Raw genomic sequence first — 23028 nt, 5'->3', positions numbered from 1 at the left:
TATTTTCAACTTTAGTTCATTTTATTTTTGTCTCTATATTTTAAAATGTTCGTTTTAGTCTATGCATTTTTAGAAAATGATTATTTTAGTTTTTAATGTTAGTTTTAATCTCATTTTTTCTATCACAGTTTCAACATGACACCTACATTGAATATATTTCTTGAAATATAACTACGACTTTATTTAGTGGGTTCTGTGTATTATCTGTGATAAAATTTTGAAAATACGATCAAAATGATCACTTTTTAAAACTACAGTGATAAAACGAACATTTTAAAAGTACCTGTACTAAAATGAATCAAAATCAAAAGTACTAATAACAGAATAAACATATTAAAAGTAAATGGACCAAAATGAATGAAAGTATAGAAAGCAAAATAATATTTAACCAACAACAAAATCATTTTTACTTCTTTCAATTTGATAATTGAGTCATAAACTTAAATAACTCTGGCAATTTTTACTCACTAATTCATTTTTATCAATTTATCCACTAATTTTGATTAAAAAAAAGAAAGAAAATAAAAACTCCCAAACTTACTAATTTAATAAAAACTAAGCTTTCCACAAATTAAGTTTGATTAATAAATATATAAAATCAACCTTTAATAAATAATTTTGTAAAAACTTAAAAATTTAGGAAGAAAAAATCAATACTTAAAGAAGAGTAAAAATTACAAGCGTTTAAAGTGAGAATATGTCTCACACTACTATATTTATTTTTAGTTTCTCCTAATAAATACTACAAATAGACGAAATCTATAATTTGAATACTACAAATAGACCAAATCCACAAAATTTTTCCAAGTTCTTCCTTAGTTTTTTCCTTTATTTTTTCACTTCATTTCATTGGACTCATAAATTGTACACAACCCGATTGTAAGATCACTTTTGATTTAATATAAATTTAAAATTATATGATTCATTTGGGATGTGTAAGTGTTAGATTTAATATTTCAAAAAAAATATCAATTCCTTGCTGAACAACTTAACAGCAAGGTGGGCAATTGTCCCCTTCGTCTTCCGAAAAAGAAAATTAACAGCAAGAAATTGATGATTTTTTAACAATTTGCTAAACAACATTTTGGAAAAACACCATTATGGTTATTTATTACTTTATAAATAAAATCCTAAACTTGTCCCAATTTAAATTGAGACAGATTTAGGCTTTTATTTTAATATTTCGTTAAAGTTTAGAGTTTTGATGGATTCAACTAAGAGTATAATTTGATTTTTTTCTCTCCTTATTTTACCCCACTACCTTTTAATCAACTTAGTTTATTTAATTATTTATACGACTTAGCCCTTAAACTTAAAATTAAAAAAAAAAATAAATACATTTTACCATGCATTCTTTTTTTTTTTTCTGAGACAGATTTTACTATGTATTCCATTAGAACAATGGGTGAGATTTAACCGAATTATAAAGAACCAAAATGAAAGGGAAGCTCAACGATACGACCACGAGTGACGAAATTGGTAATTGAACATATTTTATAAATGTATTTAAAAAGAAATTAATGAAGAATCAATTAAATGGTGATTATTTATTAAGAAGAAGAAGAAAAAAAAGGGGTCCAAAACTTGGGAAGATTGCAAATGAATAAATATAAAATATTTGCTTCCACTATATAGAATTAGACCCACACATAGAAATCATAAGAGAGAGAGAGAGAGGAAAAAAGGGGGAGAGCCATTACATGACATAGAACACTGATCGGGAAAAAGATCAAAATCAGATCAGGAGGATGAAGATTAAGAGATCAATGAGCGGCGCCACCGCTGACCATGCCGGAGATGTAGGGGATCCCGGTGGGCTTGATCCAACGATCTCCCAACAAGAACCGCCCAGCGGTGTAAGATGCGGCGTGCTGTGGTGTAATGTTCTTAATTCCACGCCACTTCACTCTCTTGGACTTATCGGACCCGGGTCCGTTGTTGTTAACCTCGCTGTAGAAACATGTCTTGAGGCCCCAGTCCCCGTTCCATGGCAGCCACCCCTGTGGATCGATCACATTATCAATGTAAGAGTCCATGATGAGCGTCCTTGAGTACTCCTTCCACGGTCGCCCCAAGAAGGATCTGTACTGTTTCTTCACTGGCTCTAGGTCCTTGTCGGCCTTGATGGTGCATTTTTGTATTATCAGCGCGGATGGCTGGCGGCGCTCCTTTCGCCCGTGGGCTGTTACGATGCACTGCTGGTTCGGCAACGGCTTGCGGACGAGGAACGTGCAGCCTTGGAAGACTGCAGCCGCATCGCCGAAGACGAAGTCGATGGTGCCTGACACGACGCAGTCACGGTAGAACTGCCTCATGGTGTGCACGTAGAGAGTGTCTTGGTATGCATGCATGGCACAGTTATAGAATATCACCTTGTCGGCTTGGACTCTCAACGCCACTGCCTGGTGCTTCTCCGGCCCGGCTGTGTTCTCAATCCCGATGTCTCGTGCAATGAAGTCTTCAGCAGTAATCACTACCAACCAAAATCATAAGAGGAGAAAGAAAACAAATCCAAAACAAATCCAGCCAGTATTTTAGACTATACACCTGCTGGAACATTTTAAAATTATTAAGACTAAATTGAAACGCACCAACGGTGGCAGTTTTGAAGGTGGGAATGCCGTCGACGAAGTTCTTGTTTCCGGTGATAATGGTCTTGGTGGGGCCGTCGCCGATGAACATAAGTTTGGTCATAGTTTTGTTGACGGTAATGTATTCCTTGTAGACACCTTGTTTGATGTAAATCACGTAGACGCCCTTCCTTTTCTTTGGAACTTTGTCCAGCGCATCCTGGATGGTGCTGTACTTCCCGCTCCCGTCCTTGGCCACCACCGCGTTTGGCTTGATACTCGCCGGAGAGGCAGCAAGGAGCCGTCGTGAGCCGGGGCTGGCCCACTCCGGGTAGTCGTCGTGCCCGACCACAACTGGAAGCTCGAGGAGACGGCGGCTGATGCCCGGAATCTGCAGGTCCGTCAGCATCGACGACATCTCCGTCACCATTGCCAGCCCGTTGCTGCTCAAATGCATCGACGTCTTCAACGCCTTCTTCATTTTCTCGGCCGCATTCCCGGTTGTGTTCTCGAATGCATCCAAGCAAGTTTCCTGGTAAAGAAACATAAATAAAAGATTAAATTTACTGAGAAATAGTTGCAGCTTAGTCTTTGAGTTGAGCGGTGGGTGAAGAGTACCTGGTAAGTAATGGTGGCACTGAGCCAGATCTTGAGGTCGATGAGCATCTCGTCGAGTTTCGTGATGTCGAAGTCACCGAGCCTTTTGAAGGAGTATTTAAGCTCGTCGATGGCGAAGTTCATGAGCTCCTTGCAGCCGGCAAGGGCTTGAGATGTTCTTGGGTCCTTCTCGATCTCCTTCAAGGTGACCGACTTGTCAGCGGCTTGTTGGAGGAGTTTCACGGCGGCGTTGAAGCCGGCCTGAATCAACTCCTTCGGGTCCGACGAGTTGTGGCCGGCGGACTTCAGGCTGTTCATACAGTCTTCTTTGTAATCCACAGTTGCACAAATGGTTTTAATGGCCTTTGTGGAGGTAGTTATTTCGTGGGACTTGCTTCCGGTGGCCGGATCGCTCGTCTCGGTTTGGTTGAGGTTTACGCCCACCGTCACCGCCGCCACCATCGCCACCAGCAACATCGACGACACGCCGATTATGGCGTATCGCTTTCGATTTCCAGAATCATCTTCGTTATAACCCATTTTCTAAAAAACAATAATTAAATTTCTCTTTTTCCTTCTTTTGGGACAAGAAAAAAGGTGGCTCTTTTTTTTTTTGTTTCCTTCCTAATACGATCTCTCTCTCTCTAGGAGGCCAAGAGAGGGGGAAAATAATCAAAAGAGAGAAAGAAAGAATAAAAGAAAAAAAAAGGGTCGTTTTTTTTTTTTTTTTTGGAGGATGGGGACCTTCCCTCTTAGAAGCCCCCTCTTGAGTGTGGGTTTGAAGAAATTGAGTTTGGAGTGAGGCTTTTAAAGGAAACAATTTGGAAAAAGTTTGTTATAATTAGACAAACTAAACACAGAATCAAAAGGATTCGTTTGTCTTTTTTTTACTAAAAATGGAAGATTAATATATAACCAAAATTTGAAGGTTGCCCTAGTCTTTAGCTTTTTCAAAATATAAGTTTTTTTCTTTTTCTTTTTAACACGTGAATAAGTCATAGTATTTGAATATCACTACCATAGGCCAACCTATGAATTGCCGAAAAAAATATCACATGAAAAATAATATGTTTAAATACTATAATATTTTACTCGTGTATTTTTTGTTTTGATTTATTTTAATCTCTACCTTCAAAATTTTTATTTGGTTATTGAACCTTCAACTTTTTTTTATTTATTGTACTTTCGAAAAGTATTATTTTGATCGTTATACTCTAAAAATGGTCGTTTTAGTCCATTCAATTTCATTTTTACTTTAAGTAAAATTCAATTTATTGAACATAGTCATATTAATATGAGTTTATAATATTTTTGGTTTAAGATTTCTTACTCGATTTTTTTTAACAACATTATCATTCTAATTTAGTTTAGTTTAGTTAAATGTCAAAATATTAATGTACCTCCCTATAGTTCCTTCCTTAAGTTGGTTTTTGGTGATGAATAATTTTGTGGTAGAATGGGATGTAACACATGTATCTTATCTCAAAATAATAATAATAATAATAATAATAATAAAATAAACAATAATTACAAGTTGCTTATTAATACCAATATCGTTTGAAAATGATTAAGAAAGCTCTCTCTTAGTTTATTAAGATTAAGAAAAGATTTAATCTTACATTTGGTTAGATAAGAAGAATATTATGACCAAAAGCAAAGTCACGATAGTTTATGTCCAAAGTAAACACAATATTATGTAATTGTGGAAACGTTGAGAGAGTCCGTCTGATCCCTAACAATTTGTATCATAGTCATACTCCTAACTTAGCGTGTTGGCAAAATTCTTAGGTGCCAAATAAATAAGTGACATAAGCTTCAGTGAAAATGTAGTTATGTTATGCAATTCGTGAATAGGAAATAATAACACGAAATAATAAGGAGATATCATAGATACATAAATTAAAATGAGACAATATCATAATATTATAAAATTAGTGGAGAGTTTTGTTGTTCTTCAACGAAAAAAATTATATAAAAGCACGAAGAATTAAAAAATTTTCTCTATATGCATATAAAATATTATGATGTAAAATTTAAATTTTGATTCTCTAAGAAAATATTTGGTTCCGCTGTACGACATAGTCAATTGATCCATGTGCGAATTAAATTTTTGGATTATGTTTTTGAAATATAAAATCGTACTATATGTTTAGTAACAAGTTTTTGTCTTTTTACTTTTAAAATTAGATAGAAAACCGAATATATTTGATAATTATTTTTTATTTCTTTAAATAATAATTAAATAGAGAAACGAAAAGTCGGAGAAATAGAGGGATAAATACTAGCAATAGAGATTGAGAGAAAAGTTAGAAAAATAAATTTCAGAAGAAAATTAAGAGAGATGGAAAATAGAAGTTATAGAATCAATTCTTTTTAGGAGAGATATTCTAGGGAGAGAAGTTGTTGAGAAATTTTAGAAAGAATTAGAGAAAAATAATATATTAAAAATTTTACCTTATTTACATGTAAAAAGATTTTGAAATCTAAACTAAATTTTGAATACTAAAAAAATAAAATTTCATTTTTTAGATTTGACTAAACATTAAAATATATGTTTAAAAAAAGATAAAAATATATATATATATATATATACATACCAAAAAATTATTCAACTAGACTTTTAATTGTCTTGGGAGAAAATTTCTTATACGATTTTGGGATATTGTTAATTTACATCTATCCCAACGAGCTCTTTATTAAATCATTGTATTTGATGTTCAATTCCAAAGAGAATGAAATTAAAGTGGATTTTTATGATCAGATAAAGAATCAAACCTATTTAAATGTTCGAGATAAAATACACGTATATCAAATAAAATAATTATCAAACGACACCTAATTTAATACTATTACATAAGTTCAAATTGTCCCTAAACATACAACCAAGACAAAGAAATAAATTCAAAGCAATGGAAAGTTTGATATTTGGAATTAAAGTTCTCAGACAAAATTTAAATATTAGTTAGATCCTATCTTTTTTTTTTTTGCTTGAAAGTAACGATTTAATCTATAAACTTTAATTTATAATGGTTTAGTTCATATATTTTTAAATTGGTAATAATTTAACCCTAAACTTTAGTAAGTAACAATTTAATCCTATAATTTAACATTTGTAACAATTTAGTTCTTACCATAAAAAAATTTCAGTATTGATTTTTAATTGATCAACATATATAAGAAAACTCATTAAATCTTAACAAAAGTATTTATGACTATAGACTAAATCGTTACAAACTTTAAATAACATGAACTAAATTATTACGTACTAAAAAATTTTGAGATGAAATTATAATCTATTTGAAAGTACGTGAATTAAATTGCGAAAAACTAATGTTGTGAGAGTACACGAAAAAATAATGTTTATTAAGCTCAAATATTTCAACTCGCAAACTTTCACCAACACCAAGAATCATAAAATCACATTTTATAAGAAAACTAATTGCTGATAGAGTCATCATATTCTTATATTCAACCATAGGAAATAAGAACATGTCCAAAGATTCAAATTCCTAAACCTACAACTTAGCAATACTTAATTACTCAATCCAATAGCAATACTTAATTACTCAATCCAAATGTGAACTTGACACCCGTCCTCGGCAACCATGATCGGGCATCGATGAAGTGCTCGGAGGTGAAGAACCTAGCCACAGCAGCATCTCGGATATCGTGGTACCCGGGCCACTTGACCCGCCCCGACAGGGATGCACCAGGTCCATAGTTCTTATATTCTCCATACCACAATGTGCCTAAAGCAAAATTGCCATACCACTCAAGCCACCCTCTTGGTTGAACCAGACCACTCATGTAAGTGTTCAAGAAGACAGTCCTTGAATATAGCTTCCATGGCCTTCCAAGATAAGTTGGCTGAGTTGCATAAACAAAGCTGTCTTGGATCGAAAAACCTGTGCTCTGATGTGGGGATTTCCGGCCTTGCGCGGTGATCGTGACCTTCTGGAGAGGGAGTGGAACTCTGGTGTAGATGTTGCATTTTTGGAACACTGCTGCGCCGTTGCCGAAGATGTAGTCTATGGTGCCATATATGTTGCATTCCCTGTAAAATTGGCGTAGAGAGTGGACGTAAAGCGTGTCTTGGTATCCTTCGAAGCTGCATCGGTAGAAGGCTGATTGATCAGAGTCGACACGGAGAGCCACTGCCTGATGGTTTGCTGGTCCAGCCGTGTTGCGAAATGACATGTCTCTTGCTATGAATCCCTTCCCAGAAACAGCTATAGCCAAAACATTTATATAGGAAAACATGTCATTCGCAAGCGGAGTCGGAGTTTGAAATGGAATTAAGCATGTAACGACATACCATTCTAAAAAATTTAAACCTTCTTATGACACGAAACTTAAAGTGCTCGGATGAAGAGTAATACCTTTGTTTTCTATGACTGAAATGAAAATAACTAAACTTTACTTGAACTAAATGCACATTAAACTACTCACCAACAGTTGCAGTTCTGAAAGTAGTCCATCCCTGCAGAAAATTGCGACTTCCCATCACCACCGTCTCTCCGATACCATCCCCAATAAACATTATGTTGGTTTTCTTTCGCTTCATATCGACATTCTCTTTGTAAACTCCCTTCTTCACATATATGATGAACCTTCTATTACTATAATTTGGAGCTTCGTTTACAGCTTCTCCAATTGAACGATAATCTCCGCTTCCATCTAAAGCGACGACTGCATCAACGTGAACACTATGTGGATGAGATTTTACGAGCTCCTGCTCACTATCCATCATCCAATCTGGAAACTCCGAACTTTCATTTTTCTGTGCCGTTTTGTTTGGAGGGGGTCGAAACGGTGTGCTGTGTAATTGAGTGTAAAGTGCCAAGACATTGCTAATGAGCAGTGTAACTTGCTTCAAACTTCCTCTAATGAAGCTTTCGATGTGTCTATCTGTGCCCTCAAAGCCTTCAAGGCAAGTGTCTTGGTTGCTGAGAGCAGCACTAAGCCACGCTTTTAGGTTCCCTTCGTCTGGAGCTTCATTTTCGCCCGCACGAATCCTCTTCATCTCAGCTAACGACCATGCAAGCTCTGACACTGAGAAATCAAGAAGCTCCTTGCAGTCCTCAATAGCCATTTCTTCACGGTAGCTAAAGGAGAACGTGCTGAACTTCGTTATGGATTCTATGGCTCGTCTCGCTTCGTTGAGAGTCGCTCTAATTGCAGCACTCAAGACAGAACTTGGATGCGACCGTGAGCTCCCACTTCTTTCCAATTCAAGTTGTATGTTTGAAATGCATGAATTCCGATCTTCAACATCTGCACAAACCTGGGAAATCATGGACTGTAGAGTATCATTTTGCTCACTCGGGTAGAAAACGTCAATGGAGTAAACTTGTAATGCAGGAATAAAGATGAAAATTAAAAAATAAATGGGCAAAGAAACTATTGACATGATTGAGAAAGAAAAAAGAAGAAAGGAGATTGTTTAATCAGGTCCTTTCTTTTTTTTCCTTGTCAGTGAAAAACTTTTGCATATATAACAAGAAAAGGCAGTGGGGATAGTTTGTACCTAAAGTAAAGGGCAATGAATTTTCATCAGTTCACATTTTTCCTTCTTTCCAACTATATGCCTTTTCTCATGACATGATTCAAGTTATGCTTTCTTTTGAGGCAACGACTCTCTTTATTCCTTCCTATTGGATTCTTCTCTAAAGCTTCAAGGATTCTCAACCTCCAAACCCCCATGGTGAAGAATTCAAACATTTCCCGATATTAATCTCTTCAGCAACAAAAAGCAATATAGAAAGACCAACATGCCGTAGAAAGACATCAAGTAAAGAATCTGGGCATAGATGATTACCGATTACCAAGTGTCGTCTTATTGCAACTAAAGATTTAAAACACAACTCTTTCAAACTCTATCTTCACCTCCAATCTCACAGCATTGAGAGGGGAACAAAATAGTTCAATACATTACAATCTATATGCATCGATCAATGCTTATTAAGAAGTTTCTAACTATGGCACTTCTTCCATTGAATTTGATCTGTACAAATAGAACATGAGAAACAGCTATGCATTATTGACGAGAAATCCCAAGCTGGCTTCTCGGGTTTGATCTAATCCCATCTAATCTTGCAACCCCAAGCATTCAGAATTCCTAGTATCTCTGAGGAGAGCAAAAACCTGAGAGATGCATCCAACTTGACTTTCTTGATTCGGAGGCAGCAGGCCCTAAGTGCAAGCTCTAAACCTCGTACCGAGACTTTTTTAAGGTTTACAAGCTTGGCATCCTGAAGGCATGTAAGGTTTCCCATCAGCATGCATAATCCCATATCTGATACAGCACAAGAGCCCACATTTAACTGCCACAATCGAAATAATAAATCAGGTACTTGATCCCATCCCAAGAAAAAAATACAAATAACATAACATACTTAATAGTGTTTGGGAATGCTTGAGGGATATTTCTTTAAATTGAAATACTTTACCAATGAGGATTCAAGGAAAAATAAATAAATGCTTCCTAAAAAAGCATTTTAAAGTGCTCCTAACTTCTTTTTTTTTTTTTTTTTTTATAAGAAACATTTGGAACCTTTCATTAATCAGCAAAAAGAGAAGAAAGATACAAAAGAAAGGGCTGGGGTAGAGGCAACCCCACCCAAAAAGCTAAACAACTCTTTCTGATTGTTCATGAACAAGGGGATGTTGTGATTACAAAAGAATTTGCTGTAATTAATGCACCACCAAGAAGCAGTGTGCTGTACATTCCTACAAAAAATGTCAAAAGGAGTAGATATATCCTAACTTCAAAAATAATTTCTAACTATATAGTCAAAACAATTTTAGCATAAGGAAAAAGCAATCCCAACACTCTTCAAGCAACTTTGTGAAAGGTAGGGACTAAAAAACTCAGAGAAAATGGCCTTTTAACCATAGTGAAGTAGCTCCTTTGAATAATACTTAAAGCATTAAATATCACCAGCATTTGCCACAAGTATATTATTTCCATTTGTGCAGTTAGACATAAATGAATTCTCTTACCATCAAATCTATCCTCAAGTAGGGCAGTTAGATTCACATGATCCATCAATTGGTCACTATTTTTATAACAATTATTTCATAATAAATCCCCAAACAACACAAGTGATGAATCCATATACCTGTCGCAAATTCCGAGCGTACGAGGCAAGTGCCCAAAAGCCAGAATCGTCGACATTCTCACATTGTTTCATATCCAAGTCTACTAATCTTTTACAACCAGCTGCAACTGCTGTCAAACCAACACTTGTGACATTCTGAAGCCCACGTATCTCTAAGTTGCAGAGTTCTTCAAGGTGGCTGATGTACTCCATTCCTCGGTCTGTAACATTTTTACAATAGGACAAGTTAAGTTTCATCAATTTCTTGCAACCATTTGATAGAGCTCCTAAACCGGCATCCTCGATACCCAGACAACTGCAATTCAATAGTAGATACATTGACAGTCTATTCTTTGTTTAGCAGTTCTTCAAAAAGATCAAATAAATTTCTGAATTCTCACGTTACCGGTACAAATCGAGTTCATAAATCCTTGTGCAGTTAAGAGCAATCTTGATCAACCCTTTGTCTGTTATATGACTGCATAGTCCTAATTTCAAACATAACAATTGTGAACATCTTGATAAGCATTCAAGTCCTGCAAAGAAAACCCAATCAAGTTAGTATAATGATTCAAATGGATGTATGCTATTACAGTGCAATCATCAAACTAAAAGTTGACAGTACCCTTATCATTTACACCACAACAATCAGTAAGATCAAGTTCCTCGAGTAAGGAGCAACGCAATCCAAGCTCGTCAAGACTCCTTTCAGTGATCATGTTGCACGATTCTAACTTCAGCGACACAATTTTCGGGCAAGAGCTGGCCATTGAAGAAATTGCTGCATCAGTGATGGAAGGGCAACATGCTAAATTGAGGACTTTCAAGCTATTACAGCGAGAAATCAGCTGAATGATGTTAGCATCAGTCACCCCATTGCATTTGCTCAACCCAATTTCCACATGGACACTGATTGCATCAAAAAACGAGCTAGACAGTCGAGTACCATCAAGCCTAATTGCTTTTAGACACTTAAGGTTCTTCAGCCAGTGAAGAGAGTCAATGGGAAGCTCCTAAAAGCAAAAACCAAGGTCGAAGCTTCAGAACAGTGAAATAAGAGGCCAAATCAGAAAAAGGCAGCTTATCTTACGGAGAAGCAGTAGCCTGCATCAAGCTTCTCAAGACCATCATGACCTCTAATTATAGATGTTAAGCCATATGCACTAATGCCATCACATCTTGAAATATCAAGTTCCTGCAACCCATTAAAAGAAGCACAAGCTCGGACATCTTGCTAGTTTTCTCCAATTTATGTAACATATTGTGCAAAAAAAGAATCATACTGCACTTGTTCGTAAGTACCTTTAGAATAGGGCACCCATGTTCAAGATAATGCAAACCAGTATCGTCAATTGAAAGACAGCCTGCCATAACCAAAACCTCAAGCTTTGGTAAAGAAGCTACCGAGCACATTGATTCATTTGTCACCTGTTATTAACCCAATATGAAGTTCAGTTGACAAATTTTTACCCAAACTGTATTGCCAAAATAAAAAGTTTGAAAACAAAAACTCAATGAGTACTTTTGGATAATTACTTTTCTTTTATTTTTTAGTGTTTCCTTACGACCTGTTTTCTAAAATAAGATCCAACGGAAAACACAAAAACCTAAACTTTTACAACATGCTTAATCATCATTCTTACGAAAAGTACTGAAAACAAGAACAGAGAAGTGCTTCAAGAGTAATCAACCAAACAAGCTGCAAGCAACAAGTTACAGAGTATCCGCTTTATATAATCTGAAAAAGAAAATGTTTGGGTTTACTTCTAAAAGTTGATGCATAAAGACTATTTTCAAGAATAGTATTCTTTCTTTTTTTTTTTTCCTAACTTTAAAAAGAACAAGAAATACATTGTGCTTGTGCTGTCAATTTCTCAAAAAGAATACCCCTCAAGATTGACTTCTGTTCTCCACTGTCCTCCATAAAGCCCATTCATCCCTTTCACAAATGTGTTTTTAAACACAACTCCCAAACAACTTCTCTAATGCATTTTTTCTCTACCAAGTTACTACTTCAACACACTTTTACTCCATTATGAAAGCAAAACCAATTCAAAAAGCGCAATAAATAAATGTAGGGAGCAAGCAAGCAGACCTTGAGATATGACAAATCAAGAACCTTCAAATCCAAACACTTCTTACACAGAAGATCAACTCCAAGATCAGAAATCTGCAAGCACCACTTAAAGCTCAACCTCTCCAATCTCCCACACCCAACCACAATTTTCGCCAAACCCACATCCGTAATCCCCAAACACTTATCCAACCTCAGCTCCTTCAACCTCTTAGCATTCGATATCGCCGACGCTTCTCTATCCCCAAACGCCCAAGTGTACGACATGTCGATCACCTCCAGCTCAGGGCAAGCCCGTACCAGCTGCTCCAACCCGGAGTAGCTCAATCCCGACGATCGGCTCAGAATCAAACATCTCAGCCGCCGACTCCACCTCGACGAATCAGGCCACAGAAGAATGGGCACTGTTCCATCGTTAATCCGCGGGCAGACCGAGAGGTCCAACGAGTCGATATTGCCAAACTTAGCAAGTAAACTCGTCAGAAACTCGATTCGGAGGACTCTCAGAGTTCTACGAGAAACTAAATCGACTCGGTGAAAGTCCTTGCAAACCCGCCGCCACGATTTGGCATCGGAATCGTCGGTGAGGCTGCTGCGAACCCGGAGGAGGACGTCTTCAGATAAGTGAAGGACTAATGAAGGAGGAGGTGAAGGCATGGCGGATTCGCAAAACAAATTGAATTGAGAATTGACTCAGAAATTGAAGATTGGGAAAACGAAAAAAATTCTGAAGAAATGGGTAACGGATCTTCGTCTGTTCTAAGTGGGGACGAAGAGGAAGAGGAGCCGGAGCCGGAGGAGGGGGTGGTGGGCGGATTTCGAGAGGATCCGAATCTGACGCGAACCGGATTTCCGGACCCGATCCATCATTGTCTCAGAGCCTCCGTTCTTTCCTCTTTCTCTGGTTTCGTTACGTGGAAGTGGGAAATGAGTTCTCGCAGAGGACAAAATGAGGAAGGGGAAGAAGGGCGGGATCCGGTACGGGCGCGAGTACGGGTTTGCGGCATCATGGCGACGTGGCAGAAACTTATTGGGTGGAGGATTTAGCGACCCACGCGAATTTGCAAGTGGGATTGGTACGGTGTCGTATAGTGGATTTCTCATTTTGATAAATTTACGGAAACTTCAGTTTTTGTACGTCTGGTGGGACCCACAAGCGTGAACGCCCGTACGGTATCATTCCCCACAGAAAATTTCAAATTTTACGTGCTTCCTCCATCAATGTGTCTATTATTATACAAATAAAATAATATATATTTTTTTTCAAGTAGACTCCAGGTCTTTTGTAACTAATGTTATCGGGACGGTTCTAAGTATCCGTCGACACATAGATATTTCTATCGACATATCTATAATTTCATAACTTTGATATTGACATGGGAGGGTAAATCGACATTTCCATCATAGTACAAGAAAATCGATAAAAAACTAATATATATACATAATATTAATATTAATTATTTCTAGCTAATTTATAAATAGGAAAATATTTATTTTATTAATTTAAATATTTTTTACAATTTTTAATTTTTTTAACTTTTAGAGAAATATTCATCAACGTCAACATTTTATCGATATTTTCATGAAATTGAGACCTCGACATTAGACATTCCCATCGATATCGACATTTAAAACCTTGGTACCATTATTTCTTATTAATTAGTAGATGTAACTTTTTATTTTCCTTTATTTTTTATCTTTTTTATTTTTTAGTCTTCTTCCTACCAACTATGAAATAGAACTACAAACTATGAAATTCCCATCGATATCGACATTTAAAACCTTGGTACCATTATTTCTTATTAATTAGTAGATGTAACTTTTTATTTTCCTTTATTTTTTATCTTTTTTATTTTTTAGTCTTCTCCCTACCAACTATGAAATAGAACTACAAACTATGAAATAGAAAGTTATATGAACATGTTGACACGTGAACATGTCCATCCGGTATTTTAGCAAAAACCTAACTTGGTAGACAAAATATATTGTAATACAATTATAATAATTATACCGTTAGAGTATTTTGTGTACCAATACGAGTATAGATTAATGGATAAAGCTCGAAGTAATATAATACTCTACTAAAAATAAAAATAATAATAATAATAAAACCAGTTCTTGACTAATAATTATGCATTTAAAAGGTAGCAACCTCGTTATGATGCCCAAAGCCATCAATTCCTCATCTATGGCGCAACTTCTAATAGTTTCTTATTTAATCAATAACCTATAGCAAATTAATATAATAAAATTGAACTTCATTTATTTATATTATTTTACAAATAAAATTACTAAACAGACTCAACTTCATCCTACTTAACTTTTGGATCTCTTTTTTCTCCTCTTCCATTACACTTCAATTTTAAAAAGGAAAAATATGAAAGACAGAGAGAGAGAGAGAGAAGCAACGCCAAGATGCTGCTGTGAATCGATAACACTATAACATTTCAATTTGTTTCCTCAATTTTCATCATTCATGTTATTATCCCTCGCTTGTACAGCTTATCTCCGCCCTCCACGGGCAAGTAGCTCGACGCGGGCTGTCCTGTGAGGTGATCGACGCTCTCGGATGCTATCACGGCCTCGGGATTACAATACCAAGGTTGAAGATGAGGCAAATAAGTAGCCGAAGTTTTTGGAGAAGGGTGAAGCATTATGGACCCCCAGTCTCTAAGGCCAATTTTTGTCTCCCTCACTCTCCTCCGGATCAGCAAGTTCCCTACATCCTCTTTCCTCATTTCCGATACGCTTCTGAGGATCGAGACACAGAGAAGGAGAGCCAACACGGCGTCCTCCTCCGGCAACAACTCGATCACCAGCAACTTCCAGTTCAGAAGAGCAGTTGCTCTTCCATTTGGGTCCTCATCGGTACACCGAATCATTGTTACAAACCCAGCTCCATCTCCAACTTCCTCTTTGTCCTCCTCAACTCCGCTATTGTTTTGTCGCTCTTTAAATTTTTTCCCTACTTGATATTGCATTCGCCGACCTTTTAGAAGCCTTACCTGAAACATATTGAAATATATTTGAAACCTGAAACCGAACTTTATTCGAACAAGATATGATATGAAATGACCACGTACAGATGATTCTGAAGTTGGATTTGTTAAGGAAAAGCTAAGGGCTGCTTTTGGTGTTGAAGTGTCCCATTGGATCATCAGTTCATCCCCAGTTGAAAAACACCAAGCAGCTTCCCATTCTTCCGGTGGCTGTTTTGGTGTTGCTGTTCCTACCACTTTCTCTGTTCTAGATGCCAATATAGGAATAAATGATCAGAATTTAAGTAATGCAGCTGCTTAAAATTACAAGATTAGAGACTCTGAACCCGATTTCCTCGCTCGTTATCAGACAATCACTCATTCACACCAAGCAAGGGTCTCGGGCAGGTTGTATCAAAGAGACGTAGAAAGCAACAAATTGAGTGTAAGGATCTAATTTTACAAATAGTATGTCTTTTAGAAGAAAAAGATAACCATGTACCGCAACAACCCTGATAACCATTCTGATTTTCTATTGAAATCAAATCTCTCATTCGAAGTTGTATGATCAATAACCTACAATCCATGATAAATTTACTGATATGGAAAAGCAGACCGAGATCCATGGACAGATAATACACCATACCCGGGGATCTGCCGATTGAGCCAGCGATATACGACCAAGAACCTTCTCGAATCTCTATAATTCTGTCCTCCCATTTGACAGGCAAAGGAGTTTCAGCTCCTCTCCTCCAAAACCCCCCTCCAACCCTGCAATTTACATTCAAATTGTTAGGTTACATCTCGCCTTACCGAACTTTGTAACCTTACGCAAAAGAACCTGACAAACAGTTTCCTAGATACTAAACAACAATGAAGTATTGATGAAATTATTACCTCATACGAATGACAAAACACTCTCTACCGCAATGGTCGAGTACAGTTCGAGATAGCCACCGACCTTCTTGGGGTCGGTATTGGTTCATTCTAAGAACAACATCCGAAATCATTGCCCCCGAATCATCCGTCACTTTGTCTGGCACACATTTTAGCAAGTACGGTGCTTGGACTGGTGGAGTTATTGAGGTAACTATCTTGAGTTTCTGATCAAGTTTCCTTTCTAGAGTAAGAGAGGGTGCTCTTAACAAGTCATTCCACTTGAATGTGACAGTTCCTCGAATGCTACTTCCTTTGAAACAGTTGCCACTGGGATGCTGAAGCTCGATTACAACTCCCTTGGTTCCAAATTCACAATAGAGATGCCAAGCTTTGTGCCACAGGTCGTTGTTAAGGCTTGAGATCAGTTGATCAAGCTTAAACTCCCTATGGCATCTTAAAGTGCGTAGGCGAACAAATTCCCGAGAAGCAACTTGTTGCAATGGTTGTTTTTGAGCATTGAGTCCAATAAATACACAAACCTGAATTTGAAGCAATGATGTAAAAGTGGCTAATGCACGTGAAATTTTGATAGCTGTGCTAATAATATCTTAATGACTCGCTCCTATGAATTTTCAAACCTCGAAAGTTCTCGGATAATTCTTGTCTTCATTTCAGTAAATTTCATTTTACTATAGAATTCAGCATTCTACACAAAAAGTACTTCTTTCCAACATGAAAAATACAGAGAATGGAGTCTGTTAACCAACCTCAAGAATGAACCTAGGCGTCATGGACTTGTACTTGGCATTGACATCTGAGTCGGATACTTCCCAGTAAACTAGAGATTTGGAAGTAACAACTCTATCCAATTCCATGATTGTTCCTCCCCCGGCTTTCTCATAAGGTTGACCAAAAGTTCTGTGCCATATCTTCTTGGTTTCTTCTAGTTCCTTCGGCTTCACAGTTTCCCCAAATCTCACCACCTTTGCCAAATCTCCTTCCATCTCCTTTATATCTTCTGCATAAACTGTTGGATAACTCTGGTTTACATATAACAAAAAGAAAATGAAGTTTTCAAAGTAAAACGTCTGAAGTAAAGGTAGAAAACACAGCAATCTATCAAGAGTTTCACTTTCCATTTGCATCTCTAATGATTAGTACAGAACTTCATGTTCATTTACAGTTTCCATTTCATTTCACCTTTATAGTTTATCCTAAAAGTGATATGATCTTATTACAAATTTAACTATTGCAGTGCTAGCTACCTTAATAAACCTAATCATTAAGTAAACAAACAAAATAAAAAGTTGGTATTTGATAAAGAAAAATACACATTGCAATGCATTGTGTTTGCATCCAATCTCAACTAAGAACGAAAATATCTTTTTCGGAAAAATAAAGTGTCCTGCCCAAAGAAAACTTAAAACCCTTTGATCAATGCATTCGTTTCTTTTTTCTTTCTTTTTATTCCCCCTTTTGGTGTTTTGTTTCATTTGTAAGTTGTAACTAAGTAGACAGGAAACAAGCAACAGAAACATATTACTAAACGACGCCTATTAATTAAGAAAAATCCCATAAGCTACGAGATGGAAAATGAGAGAGCATCAACCTGATGGGTAAGCCACATTAGGAAAATATCTGAGGCAGCCACGAAAGAAGAACATTCGTCAGAAAACCTCTGCAACATATACAGAAACCCCCTGTATCTTTGTCTTGCTGCAACAAGGTAGACGATCTCGGACCTAAACGGCTCCGAAAACTTGGAATATAAGTGCCTTTGCCTTTTCACTTCCTCCAAAAGCTCCTGATTTTCAACAGTAATTACATCTCTGAAACTTGAATTTTCTTCATTTTCAAAGGATTGGGTTGGGTACCTCTTAACCCATATCTCTTTGCACCTCATATATGCATATTCCTCATTCTCTTCGTCAAAAATTGATGGCTTTCCAATAAGCTTAGAGAATCTTGTCTCACAGTAATGCCTGTAACCAACCTGAAACAAGTATATTATTACCCTTTGATATGTTTGGCTGCAGAGAGAGTACAAAAAGGATGGAAAAACAACCCAACCAAATTTCTCAAGAAAAAGAAGGCTTGAATCTTGCAAAGCCAAAGCAAAAAAGAAAAAATAACAAGTTTGAACTTTTAAAGAGTTTCTAACAAGTACCTGAAATTTCATTTTAATTTTTTCTGACACTGTTGGAGTTCAGAACCAAACTTGCCAAAATTAACTAAAAGAAAGCACTGGGTCTCAAAGAAAAAAAAACAGAAGTTCAAGTTTAACACCTACCAGATTTGATGTGGGACAGAACAGAACCAATCTAAAGAGTGTTGACTCAATCAATTATCCGTTTAATTGTAGAGAGAGAGAGCGCGCGGGGAGGAAAAGAAAGAAAAAACAAGAACACCAGAACTGAGCATCTAATCTTACTTGGCACTGTGGCAGAGAAAACACAAGGCATTTTCTCAGGAAACAAACAGAAGTTAAGGCTAACCGGATTCAACGTGTGGCAGAACCAAACCCATTCAACATCCAACGGAGGAAGAATCATCGGAGGCGAAGCCCCCACAACCGTGAGATCAGAAATCAACGGCATCCAAAGCTCCTCATATCTACCAAAAACATTTCCCTCTCAGCAATAAAAGCAAAAAAATAACAGTTGATTAGATAGCATAGCATTAATTTGAGTTGAATAAAGGAGTTGCTTATGATTTGACCTTCTGATGGCTTCATTGAGAGTGGGCTCACGGTGGAGCCAGTGGGATTCGGCGGTGGTTCTGAGGAAGCCGAGGTTCCGCCGGGCGGCGGATATGAGGTCGACGCCGATTCGGGCGGTCTCGAGTTCCGACATGTCGCCGAGGCTTCTCGCCGACACGGAGGCGGACGACATGGTTCCGACGGAGGCGAAGAAAATGGTGGGTTTCCATTTCACAGAGAATATTTGGAATTATAATACGAGAATGAACGGGGCAGTTACCAAATGGTGGGCCCATCACACGTGCCTTTATTCTTTTTGCTCTTTTATATCATTCAATTTTGGTTGCAATTTCCAATTGCAACATTTTTGTTAAATTCTTTATTTGATGGTAATATTGAGATCAATTTTAATTTAATTCAACTAGTTAACATCCTTCTCTGCGATTAAAAGATTGTAATTTCGAATTATCGCGTCTATGTATATTCTTTTTATTCTAAGTATTTGTTAGGGACCTCAATATTTACCACTCAAATTTACTAAAGGAGTCTATTTAATTTTAATAAATAAGTGTAAGTTCAAACATCTTTCATTGGATAAGGTACCTATTACCTTTTTCTAGATGAAAGGTTTGATCTCCTACCTCCACATTTGTTACACTAAAAAAATTTAATAATAACCATAAATATAGTATAAAATAAAATATTTGCAATAGAAGAAAAAGGGTAAAATAATTGCACATAGTGACCCTACGACATTTGGTGTGGAAAACACATAAGAGTTAATTCCAATAAGTTCCTAAGGTCGGTTGGTCATAATGGGACTTAAATTCATTACCTCTTAATTTACCATAACTTATTTGGACCAATGAACCACCTATATGGTTAGTTTTAAATACTATTGTGATTCTTGTATTTTCTACTTGGAATCATTTTGATCCATATACTTTCGAAATGTCTATTTTTTTCATATATTTTCGAAGTGTTTGATTATGTCTCAATGCTTTTAAAAAGTTACAATTTTGATTCTTTTATTTTTTTTTATTTATCTCGTTTTTTTCGATCACAATTTAAACGCGACACCACATTCAATAAATTCTTAAAAATGAAATCATAACTTTGTATTAAATAGTTTTCATTGTATTTAGAACTTGTGTTCAAATTTTCAAACAATTATCAAAATAGTCACTTTTTAAAAGTAGAAGACCAAAATCAAAGTTTCCAAAGTAAAAATTAAAAGTATAAAGACTAAAATAAATGTTTTAAAAATAAATAGACCAAAATAAATCAAAACTGAAAATATAGGTATCTAAATTTTATTATAATTATAATTCATGGACATCAAAGTTAATGGGTGATTATTGATTACTCACTTTCAAAAATAGTTTAAAACTTGTAAAATTGGTTCTTTCCTTCGTTAGGAAATAAAAAAAAAAAATAATAATCATCATCTTTCACATGTTTACCTTGCTTTGGTTGTGAGCAAAAGAAAGTACAAGATGTGGCTTGGATATTTTTGATTGAAAGGATTTGTTACCCTTATATATGATTCCTAAACCAAGATCAAAGCTTCCTCTCAAAAATAAAAATAAAGAAAAAAACTAATTTTATTTACCATGTATCCTTCCCCATTTATATTTCCATGAAACAAACAATAAGACATCATTAATTAATAGTATATGCTTGACATTTTCGCACAAAATTGTCTTGTGGCCTAATAATAAACTAAGGTTTAAGTAAAAGTTGGAGCCGTTAATTGTGTAAACTTTTTTTTTAGTATAATATGTGAGGTGGAATTCGAACTCACATTTTTTATAAATAGTGTCAAAATAATAACATCCTCCTTCTAATTTATTTGATTCCGATTAATTTTCATTTTCATTCCAATGTTTAATTGATTAAATGAAGACGTACTATACATTTATTGGCAATATGTCTGGTTCAAATCCAACTCGACCCTCTAAATTATGGATCCACCGTAAAATAATATCTCATTTGTCCACATACGAGATTCTAGATAATTGCAGCCCAAACCAGGTCCACGTCCAACAAATCTAAGACGAAGGAAGCCACCTTTATTTTCTTAAACTTTAAACTTTATTCTAATTTGGTCTCACACCTTAAAAATGTGACTAATTCTATCATGGTGGGAACGAGTGTTTTGCCATTACTCATTTGTACTGAATAAAGAAGTTGATTAATTTTTCCTCAAAAAAGAAAAAATTGATGAATTTGACACCAAAGGGATATAATAATACTAATAATAGAACAAATGGGAGCTGAAATTGGGTAAATGGAGTTTGTGGAAGACTTGCCTGTGACATTGACAACCAATATATACACTTTAGTGCTAATTACGAATTGCTATTTCGCAAATCATGTTACACTGTTTTTCGACATAATTTTGGCAAAACAAAATTCACTTTTACTCTTTTCTAAAATAATCAAGTATTTACATGGTCATACTCAAAATTATTTTCATCTAAAATATTAATACTTTACAAATAAATACAAGTGTGATGGTCTAAAAACTGGTAAAAGTGATTTTTACTATGTCGAAATCGTACCCTTACTTAGAATTATTTAAAAAAAAAAAGGATGGTTGAATTTGGAGTTCTCGTTATCCTGGTAATAGGAAAAGCACATTGGCCCTCATTTTTTAATTAATTACTTAGCATGTCAAATAATAAGACCAACTTGCATATAGTCTCGTGGTTAGATATTTGAACATTTTCATGACAAATTAATTAGAGTGGGAATTGCCACCTCCTTCCTCCCTAGCCCAATTTCCATGTTACATTATGAATAATAGATTCGAGTATTTACTCATCTTGATAAAATTAAAGAAATTTGAGAAGTCTCCTTAGTTAATATGTTACTCATTTAAAAAATAATAAAAAATAATCAAGACTACGCACTAACCAATATGACTGCTAAAAAAAAGGTATGAGCTTTTCACTGTGGTTTCACTTATAGTAGCATGAATTTAATAGGACATTAATATCTCTTTACCACTAAAATTAAACCAAATAAAAAGGATAACAAGAGTATCCAGAAAGGGATAGACAAGTACTCCTTAATGAATAAACAATATATATATATATAATAAGATATTTATAGTTCTCACTGCCAATATCAATAGACAGATTACAAATAACGTATGATACTTATTTCTTTAAATTTTAACGAGACATCATAATTTAGTAGCCAACAAATTTAAGTAATTAGGCATCACAAAGAATATAATAATTTTCCCCAAGAAAAGATGACCAAACCTAACCCAACGGATATTACCTAATTCATTCATATTTCTAACTCCTCAAATTATCTATCAATCATGTCATGTGTACTGATCCAAATTTCGAGAAATTGAGTGTTGTCATGTATATATACATACATTTTATCCTTTGATATTTATGAAAGGAACTAAAAATAATATAAAAATATAATTTTTAAAAGTTTACCTATTAAATTGACATAATAGTCAAATTATAGTGACTTTAGTTTAGTTTAATAACTAAGAGATGGAGGATCGACCAATCAACCTAGTTGTTTTTTTCAATTTGAATTATACTTGGATCAAAATATAAAAACTTAAAAAACTTTCTATTTTATTATAAAGTAAAGAAAGGGAGAGCCAAAATTGGGTAAGTAAAGATAGTGGAGATGGCCTACATATATGATGTGATTGTGAACACACCCCATTGGTGTCCCAATCCGATCACAGCCAGCTGATGAACTATCACAATCACACATCAAATTGTTCCCCACTATTCACCCACTACCCAATCATTCCTCCAAAAATCAATTATAATGAAAATATGATATGGTTTGTTTTAGTTACTTGAAATTGAGAAATACAGTCAAAATCCCACATCAATCGGATAAAAATAGATCATAGATATATGAGTGAGTGACAATATTTCAATTCCATTGATGCGAGTATTTTGTGTGAAAACAAAAGCAAAACGATAAGGACATATGTCCAAAGTGGACATATCATATCACATCGTGGAAGTGTAGAAGATCTATTGTTCTTAACAGGCGCTACTAGAGTCGTATTCTTGACTTAGCTATATGTCAGTGGAATCCTCTAAATCTGTATTGTTTCAAGATTTTCATTTCAATTTTTAAG

At 35.5% G+C, this 23028-nt stretch overlaps 4 protein-coding genes across 8 annotated transcripts; all 4 read right to left on the bottom strand.

The window, feature by feature from the left end:
- Positions 1 to 1591: 1591 nt before the first annotated feature.
- LOC111007857 (putative pectinesterase/pectinesterase inhibitor 28) lies at positions 1592 to 3932 on the bottom strand. Its single transcript, XM_088124906.1, has 3 exons — positions 3189 to 3932; positions 2592 to 3102; positions 1592 to 2473 (listed from the first exon to the last, which is right to left on the bottom strand). The coding sequence occupies exons 1-3, from the start codon at positions 3705 to 3707 to the stop codon at positions 1764 to 1766; spliced, it is 1740 nt and encodes a 579-aa protein (XP_087981032.1). The 5' UTR covers positions 3708 to 3932; the 3' UTR covers positions 1592 to 1763.
- A 2644-nt stretch (positions 3933 to 6576) lies between these two features.
- On the bottom strand, positions 6577 to 8688 carry LOC111007676 (Plant invertase/pectin methylesterase inhibitor superfamily). Its single transcript, XM_022280125.2, has 2 exons — positions 7617 to 8688; positions 6577 to 7396 (listed from the first exon to the last, which is right to left on the bottom strand). The coding sequence occupies exons 1-2, from the start codon at positions 8575 to 8577 to the stop codon at positions 6726 to 6728; spliced, it is 1632 nt and encodes a 543-aa protein (XP_022135817.1). The 5' UTR covers positions 8578 to 8688; the 3' UTR covers positions 6577 to 6725.
- Positions 8689 to 8948: 260 nt separating this feature from the next.
- Positions 8949 to 13475, bottom strand: LOC111007675 (F-box family protein). 2 transcript variants are annotated; one of them, XM_022280123.2, is made up of 7 exons: positions 12363 to 13454; positions 11570 to 11695; positions 11358 to 11462; positions 10893 to 11280; positions 10674 to 10803; positions 10289 to 10583; positions 8949 to 9490 (listed from the first exon to the last, which is right to left on the bottom strand). In XM_022280123.2, exons 1-7 carry the CDS (start codon positions 12996 to 12998, stop codon positions 9245 to 9247), a joined length of 1926 nt encoding a protein of 641 aa, XP_022135815.1. In that variant the 5' UTR covers positions 12999 to 13454; the 3' UTR covers positions 8949 to 9244. The 2 variants fall into 2 exon arrangements, with proteins under 2 accessions (XP_022135815.1, XP_022135816.1); XM_022280124.2 differs by having other exon boundaries at positions 9303 to 9462; positions 12363 to 13475.
- Positions 13476 to 14584: 1109 nt separating this feature from the next.
- On the bottom strand, positions 14585 to 19131 carry LOC111007846 (enolase (DUF1399)). Of its 4 annotated transcripts, none has more exons than XM_022280366.2 (8): positions 18917 to 19131; positions 18694 to 18811; positions 17808 to 18191; positions 16966 to 17238; positions 16217 to 16737; positions 15966 to 16090; positions 15425 to 15582; positions 14585 to 15346 (listed from the first exon to the last, which is right to left on the bottom strand). In XM_022280366.2, the coding sequence occupies exons 1-8, from the start codon at positions 19087 to 19089 to the stop codon at positions 14816 to 14818; spliced, it is 2283 nt and encodes a 760-aa protein (XP_022136058.1). In that variant the 5' UTR covers positions 19090 to 19131; the 3' UTR covers positions 14585 to 14815. The 4 variants fall into 4 exon arrangements, with proteins under 4 accessions (XP_022136058.1, XP_022136060.1, XP_022136061.1 ...); XM_022280368.2 differs by having other exon boundaries at positions 18489 to 18811; positions 18917 to 18948; XM_022280369.2 differs by having other exon boundaries at positions 18630 to 18811; positions 18917 to 18948.
- Between the last annotated feature and the right edge of the window lie 3897 nt (positions 19132 to 23028).

Source organism: Momordica charantia (genome assembly GCF_013281855.1).
Source record: "Momordica charantia cultivar OHB3-1 chromosome 6 unlocalized genomic scaffold, Mcharantia_2.0 BLBB01000006.1, whole genome shotgun sequence".
NCBI lineage: Eukaryota > Viridiplantae > Streptophyta > Magnoliopsida > Cucurbitales > Cucurbitaceae > Momordica > Momordica charantia.
This window is presented reverse-complemented; position numbering and strand designations above follow the sequence as displayed.

Excerpts from the sequence above, each read along its gene's own strand:
- LOC111007676 (XM_022280125.2), bottom strand. The coding sequence starts at position 8,577 with ATGTCAATAGTTTCTTTGCCCATTTATTTTTTAATTTTCATCTTTATT. Across the intron at positions 7,397-7,616 it reads TTTCAGAACTGCAACTGTTG|CTGTTTCTGGGAAGGGATTC; the intron begins GTGAGTAGTTTA and ends TTTTGGCTATAG.
- LOC111007846 (XM_022280366.2), bottom strand. The coding sequence starts at position 19,089 with ATGTCGTCCGCCTCCGTGTCGGCGAGAAGCCTCGGCGACATGTCGGAA. Across the intron at positions 18,812-18,916 it reads CTCAATGAAGCCATCAGAAG|ATATGAGGAGCTTTGGATGC; the intron begins GTCAAATCATAA and ends TGTTTTTGGTAG. Across the intron at positions 15,347-15,424 it reads ATCCAACTTCAGAATCATCT|GTAAGGCTTCTAAAAGGTCG; the intron begins GTACGTGGTCAT and ends AATATGTTTCAG.
- LOC111007857 (XM_088124906.1), bottom strand. The coding sequence starts at position 3,707 with ATGGGTTATAACGAAGATGATTCTGGAAATCGAAAGCGATACGCCATA. Across the intron at positions 3,103-3,188 it reads GTGCCACCATTACTTACCAG|GAAACTTGCTTGGATGCATT; the intron begins GTACTCTTCACC and ends TTTCTTTACCAG. Across the intron at positions 2,474-2,591 it reads CTTCAAAACTGCCACCGTTG|TGATTACTGCTGAAGACTTC; the intron begins GTGCGTTTCAAT and ends TTTGGTTGGTAG.
- LOC111007675 (XM_022280123.2), bottom strand. The coding sequence starts at position 12,998 with ATGCCTTCACCTCCTCCTTCATTAGTCCTTCACTTATCTGAAGACGTC. Across the intron at positions 11,281-11,357 it reads ATGCAGGCTACTGCTTCTCC|GAGCTTCCCATTGACTCTCT; the intron begins GTAAGATAAGCT and ends TTTTGCTTTTAG. Across the intron at positions 10,804-10,892 it reads TTGTGGTGTAAATGATAAGG|GACTTGAATGCTTATCAAGA; the intron begins GTACTGTCAACT and ends TTTTCTTTGCAG.